Source organism: Trichosurus vulpecula, chromosome 2, assembly GCF_011100635.1.
Source record: "Trichosurus vulpecula isolate mTriVul1 chromosome 2, mTriVul1.pri, whole genome shotgun sequence".
Lineage (NCBI taxonomy): Eukaryota > Metazoa > Chordata > Mammalia > Diprotodontia > Phalangeridae > Trichosurus > Trichosurus vulpecula.
Genome location: NC_050574.1, coordinates 14,378,523 through 14,384,715, shown reverse-complemented (window position 1 = coordinate 14,384,715; position 6,193 = coordinate 14,378,523). Strand labels below are relative to the sequence as shown.

Sequence of the window (6,193 nt, the reverse complement as noted above, 5' to 3'; positions counted from 1 at the left end):
ACCAAGATATCACACCAAGAGCCATTGCCCAACAGATGAGTCATCAAAGGAAAGAAACAGTTCACAAAAGAATTTCAAACTACAAAAAACAACATGCAAAAATTCTCCAAATAGTAAGAGAAATGAATATCAAAATAGCTCTAAGATTTTATCGCAAACTTTACAAATAGCCAAAAGTGATCCCCCCAAATGGAAATCATCAATATTGCAGTTGTTGTTTAGTTGTATCTGACTCTCTGTAATCCCATTTTGGGATTTTATTGACAAAGATACTGGAGCGTTTTGTCATTTCCTCCTCCAGCTCATTTTACAGATGAGGTAAATAGGGTTAAGTGACTTGCCCAGAGTCACACAGCTAGGAAGTGTCTGAGGCCAGATTTGAACTCCCAAAGATGAGTCTTTCTGATTTTTAGCTGAGTTTTCTATCTACTGCAGCACCTAGCTGCCCCTCAATGTTGGAGAGGCTGAATGAAAATGGACACATAAATACAATTTTTATGGAGAAGTGAAAAGGTCCAACCATTTCGAGGATCAATTTGTAATTTCCCAAGAGAAGTGAGCAAGCTTGTCTGTATCCTTTGGCCCACTGACTCTGCTACTAGGCTTATCCGTCACAGAAGTCAATAATAGAGGGGAGGAGAAAGTCTGATATATACCAACTTACTCAAAGAAGCAAATTTTTTGGTAGCAAAGAGTTTCAAACAAAGAGGGTGCTAGTCAATTGGGGAAAGGCTAAAGAAACCATATTATATGAATGTCAGAATATTTTTAGATAGTAAGAATTAATGAACCAGAGAAAAGATTGTTAAACTTTTTTGTGACTTCATCTTCACGGTAAATTTTCTGATATCTAGTCATATCTATGTTCCATAGCAAAAGGCATGTATACATTAATTAGATTCAGGAGATTTCACTGCAGAATGATTTTTTCTGATGTACAGCAAGATTGGAGCTCTGGCCAAAGGCCTTTCCACATTCATCACATTTATAAGGCTTTTCTCCAGTATGAATTCTCTGATGGACCACAAGGTTAGATCTTGTTCTGAAAGATTTCCACACTGATGACATTCATAAGGTCCCTCTCCAGTACGAATTCTCTGATGACAGATAAGGGATGAGTGTCCTCTGAAAGCCTTACCACATTCATGACACTCATGAGGTTTCTCTCCAGTATGAATTTTCTGATGTTTAATGAGGGCTGAGCTCTGGCTAAACGTCTTCCCACATTCGTTACACTTATAGGGCTTCTCTCCAGTACAATCATTCTGATGTCTAAGAAGGTCATTACTACGGCCAAAGGTCTTCCCACATTCATTACATTTATAAGGCATTTCATCACTATGTATTCTCTGATGTACAGTGAGGTAATAGCTTGTTCTGAAAGCTTTTCCTCACTGATGACATTCATAAGGTTTCTCTCCAGTATGAATTCTCTGATGACTTATAAGAGATGAATGTTCCCTGAAAGCTTTAACACATTCATAACACCCATGAGGTTTCTCTCCTGTGTGAATTCTCTGGTGTACGGCAAGGTGAGAACTCTGGCTGAAGGCCTTACCACACTCATCATATTGATAGGGCTTCTCTCCAATATGATTGTTCTGATGTCTAAGAAGAGCTCTACTGTGGCTAAAGGTCTTCCCACATTCATTACTTTTATAAGGCATTTCTTCACTGTGAATTCGCTGATGAACAACAAGAGTGGACCTTGTTCTGAAAGCCTTTCCACAATGACTACACTTGTGAGGTTTCTCTCCAGTATGAATTCTGTTATGTACAATAAGATGTGAGCTCTGACTGAAGGCTTTACTGCATTCATTGCAGTTATAGGGCTTCTCTCCAGGATGAATTCTCTGATGTACAATAAGACGGGACTTCTGGTTGAAGGCCTTCCCACAATCATGACATTGATAGGGCTTCTCACCAGTATGAATGTTCTGATTGTAAATAAGGTTTTTGTTTTGGCCAAAGGGTTCCCCACGTTCATTATATTTATAGGGCATTTCTTCGGTAGGAATTTTCTGTTGTCTTGTGTGGTCTGGGCTCAAACCGAAGGCTATCTCTGGTTCATTACACTGAAGAGCTTTCACTCCAGTATGTTTCCCATGATGCTGAATAAGCTCTAACTGATTATTAAAGTGTTCTTCAAATCCATTATACCTAGAATATCCTGTCCCTAAGGTGATTTTCTTGTACTGAATTAGACCTGAATATTGTCTGAAGACATTTTTAGTTGCATCCCATTCACTGTGACTCTTTTGTTTAAGAAGTTTCTGTCGCACAAAAACAGTCGTCTCTTGACACGACTCTTTGATCAAAATTATTGCATTTATCATCTCTCCCTTCACTGGGAGTTTGTCTGAAAGTAATCTTTAATTGTCTAGAATGACTCTCCCAGTTGCCTTGCTTCTTCTCTACCTTGGTACCCCATCTCCCAATTTCTTTCAAACTGAAATCACAGAAAATTCTCATCTTTGGAATAGACTCCTTGGTTTCTGGCCTAGTCTCCCCATTTGAAGGGAGAAAAAAGATAAAAACAAATATAAATACATACAAATATACACCTATACGTATGTGTGTCTCCAGGTCCATTTTAATGATGTAGATGACTTCCAAGCATTCCTGATGAAAAGACCAGAGATAAGTACAACCTCCAAGATACAAACACTGGAGTAAAGAGAAACAAAAAGGTAAAGACAAGTAAGCAGCTGGAAGATTTTATAAGGATAAAGTTTTCATAGTCTAATGAGAAGGGAAAGGGAGGACACAAGCATCCCTTGAGAACTGTAAGTTAAGCAGAGGTCAGATTGGGAGCCAAAAAAGATGAGAGAGCCTCAGAGTGACTTTTTAAAAGAAGAAATGAAAGGGGGGAGGATGTGCTAGGAAAGAAAAGCCGAGAAATGGGAAGAAAGTTATATCATATAACCGGGATGCAAGTAGAAGTCTATACAAATGAGGAAGGGGTGATTGGATTGAGCATCCTTTGAATCTCACTTTGAATTAATGAAGAGTGAAGTGAGCAAAACTCTATAATTTCTAAAGGACAACTTCTACTATAGCAATAACATTGTAAAAACAATTTGAAAGACTCTAGTCAACACCATGATCAACCATGACTCCAAAGGACAGATGATTTAGAATGCTGCCCACCTCCTAAGAGAAAGATAATGGACTGATCAGGAGTGGGGAACTTTTAGCCTGGAGGCCACATGTGGCTGAACGTTTTCCAACCCTGCACTAGACATTCAATGTGAGATGCACATTTTTGCACGTGACTATTGAGGGAATTTGTTTTGGTTGGCTATGTGTATTTGTTACAGAGATTTTCTTTTTCTTTTTCCAGTGGAGGGAGGCGAAAGTTCAGAGGAAGAGAGGGCAAATTCTTGTTAATTAAAAAATAATAATAAATATCTAGGTCCAAAATAATTATATTATATGGCATTAAAAAGAATTACAGTTATGATTAAAGGCTTTGAGAGATCATGGGGAAGAGAGGCCCCAGAAGAATAGTGTGAGATCAATCTTTATTTCTGTTTAAAGTGTTTCACTATTATATTGAGTTCCTGTGCGAGTCGTGGTGGCTAACTGAAATATTTTATATATTTTGTAGTTACTTTGAACAGAATTTTTTCCTCTAAAAGTCTTTTTCAGCGTCTAATGAGATACATGGTTTAATAATTTTTGTTCTTTGTATGGTCTGGTTTTTTTTTACAGTTTTCCTTATATTGAACCACCCCTACATTGTTAGAAATTCAATCTAGTCATAGTGTATCATCTTTTTAATAAGTTATTGTAGACCCTTTGCTAATATTTTATATAATATTCTTTCATTAATATTCCTTAGAGAGATTGGTCTGTAATTTTCTTTCTCTACTTTTCCTGGTTTAGGTTTCACAACCAGATTTTTACAATAAAATTATTTTGGTGAGATCCTTTCTTTTCCTATTTTTAGCTTTTACGTAATATTGGATTAATCAGTCTTTGAATGTTTGATAGAATTTGTGATCTTGAGTTTCCCCCACCCCCACTGGGAGCTCATTCACAGATTAAGCTGTATTCCTATATTTGGATTTTGTTGGCATATAATTTGACAGTGTAGTTTTGGGTACTTTCCTTTATTTCAGCTTAAATTCTTATGACTTTGCCTTTTTTTTCTCTTTTGGATTCAAATATTTAGTTTCTAATTAATTTTTATTCCTTTCTTAAAAGGTCTTTTACTAAACATGTTTTTTATTATACTGTCATTAGTAAAGCATGTGTTTTATATTTCTGTTTTCTAGAGGTTTTTGTACCCAAATGCATTCTCAGTTTTTGTCGAAATCCCATGCCAAAGATGACAAAACAAGAGCAATCAGGTATTGCGGTGGCCAGAGTACTGGGCCTGGAGTCAGGAAGACCCTCAGTTCAAATCTAGTCTCAAACACTTGCTAGCTATGTGACCCTGGGCAAGCCATTTAACCTCTCTTTGCCTCAGTTTCTTTGTCAGTAAAATCTGGATAATAATAGCCCCTACCTCCCCAGGTCATTATGAGGATCAAATGAGATAATTGTAAAATGTTAGCACAGTGCCTGGCACTGTGTTAGCTATTATAACTATTACAATAATGATGATCATAATTATGAGGGGTTGTGGAAAGTTAATGTTGGGGTTGTGGAAAGACAGGCACACATATATTGGTGGAGCTGTGAATAACACTTCAGGAAAACAGTATGAAAACAAATAAAGTGGCTAAAATGTCCAAATCCTTTGACCCTGAGATTCCACTACTAGGCACATATCCCAAGAGGATCACTGACAAAAAAGAAAGACTCCATATATTCTAAAATATATGTAGCAGCTAGATGTCATAATGTATAGAGTATTGGACTTGTAGTCAGGAAGACTTGGGTTCAAATCCTGTGTCAGATACTTAGTAACCTGTATGACCCTGATAAATCACTTAATCTCTTTCAGTCTCAGTTTTCTCACCTGTGAAATGGGAAAACAATAGTACCTACTTCAAAGGATTGATGGAAGAATCAAGTGATGAGATAAAATGTAAAGTACTTGGTAAAACTTTAAAGTATATGTAATTGCTAACTATTATTATTTTTATTATTATAGCAGCATATTTTGTGGTAGCATAGAATAGAAAACAAAATATATACCCACCAACTGGGGAAATGGTTAAACAAATTGTGGTAAATCACTATAATGAAATATGACAATGCTATGAGAAATGACAGGCATGATGAATACACAGAGGCATGGGACACTTCCGCTAAATTATTCAAAGTGAGGTAGGCAGAGTCAGGAAGACAATAGACACAATAACTACAAGAACATAAATGGAAAGAATTATGATAAAGCAATAAAAATGGATCCTGCTGGAAACTAACGGAGGGCCCACCTGTAGGGGAATGGCTGAACAATCTATGGTATATAATTAAAGTAAGGAAATATTACTGCCCCATAAGAAGAAACTGATCATTTCAAATGGAACTGAAATTAATGCTGAGTACAGTGCATAGAACCGGGAGAACAATGTATATAATGACATTACAAAGAAAAAAAATAATGCGAAAGACTTTAGAAGACCAACCTATACAACAACCAACTGGTATTCTAGAAGACTCTGGTGACGCATGCTACCCAACTTCTAATGAAGAAGTGATGAACTCAAACTGTAGGTCAAGACATACCTTTTTGGACACAATTAATGAGTAAATTCACTTTGCTCAACCATATCCATTTATTATAATGTCTTTTTTCCTTTTTTTTTTAGTTGTTGTCATTCAGTTGAAGGGGGAAATGGGAGGGAGAGACAATAAATGCTTGGAAAAATAATAAAATTAATGTTTTTTTTACAAAGAACAAAATGAATCTTGAAATGATAAATAACTCAGTCCAAGCTTGGTCCAAGATCCAGTGATAAAGAACAAGATACATAAGAAAATACCTCCACTCTATTGCATTGCAGAGGAGAGGCTGTCCATGGATGTGAGAGGAAAAGGGATCAAAGATGAAATTCTGATGATATAAAAACAAAAGACATCTATTAAAATATCTTTCAAAAATAGAGGTGATGTACTTAGAAACGTGTATACTCCTCTTTTTCCTTTTAGTAATTGCCAGAGGTTTATTATAACTAACACTTTTAAAATTTTATTCAGGCCCTTAACTTCTTTCTTATTCGTATTCTTATTAGATTTA

The 6,193-nt window shown here is 36.2% G+C and overlaps 1 protein-coding gene across 1 annotated transcript; it reads right to left on the bottom strand.

The window, feature by feature from the left end:
• Positions 1 to 1,391: 1,391 nt before the first annotated feature.
• LOC118836266 (zinc finger protein 239-like) lies at positions 1,392 to 2,336 on the bottom strand. The gene has a single exon (XM_036743598.1). The coding sequence runs from the start codon at positions 2,334 to 2,336 to the stop codon at positions 1,392 to 1,394; it is 945 nt and encodes a 314-aa protein (XP_036599493.1).
• Between the last annotated feature and the right edge of the window lie 3,857 nt (positions 2,337 to 6,193).

Excerpts from the sequence above, each read along its gene's own strand:
- LOC118836266 (XM_036743598.1), bottom strand. The coding sequence starts at position 2,336 with ATGATAAATGCAATAATTTTGATCAAAGAGTCGTGTCAAGAGACGACT.